At 40.0% G+C, this 413-nt stretch overlaps 1 protein-coding gene across 1 annotated transcript; it reads left to right on the top strand.

Moving 5' to 3' along the window:
• Positions 1-2: 2 nt before the first annotated feature.
• TM35_001691010 (uncharacterized protein) lies at positions 3-311 on the top strand (the record flags this gene model as incomplete). The annotated part of the gene is made up of 1 exon (XM_029031953.1): positions 3-311. A coding segment is annotated over one exon (309 nt), but the record flags the coding sequence as incomplete, so codon positions are not given.
• Between the last annotated feature and the right edge of the window lie 102 nt (positions 312-413).

Genomic DNA, 413 nt, shown 5'->3' with positions numbered 1-413 from the left:
AACACTCATTGTGTGAAACTGGGCTAATAACATTATTGCTTTCTTTCTTTGCTTTATGGTGCCCCCATACACTGCTGCTGGGAGGGAATGGACAGGCATATTGTAGTAGTGATTGTGTGGTGATGGTGGCACCTCTGTGTGATTTGGCCTCATCTTGGGGCAGTTTCTTTTTTTACCTCGAGACTCAAATCTCGGGTGAAATCTCTTTTAAACATGAACGTCAAGATCCTTTTTTTGTTTTGCTTAATAATAGTTTGGGAATAATGACGGCAGTATTCATTGTTTTTTTATTTGTGTTTTTCAGCTGTTAGTGTGGAATGTGTGTGTGCTGAATGTTAATACCGTCTTTCTTCTTAAGGAGGGAGTGCTGTGAGGTAAGCTGAGTGGGTTTGTTCTTTTTGGTGCCTTATTAT

Source organism: Trypanosoma theileri, assembly GCF_002087225.1.
Source record: "Trypanosoma theileri isolate Edinburgh chromosome Unknown TM35_Tth_169_V1, whole genome shotgun sequence".
NCBI classification, from domain to species: Eukaryota; Euglenozoa; class Kinetoplastea; order Trypanosomatida; family Trypanosomatidae; genus Trypanosoma; species Trypanosoma theileri.
Note: the sequence above shows the minus strand (reverse complement) of the source record. Positions and strands in the feature narration are given on the sequence as shown.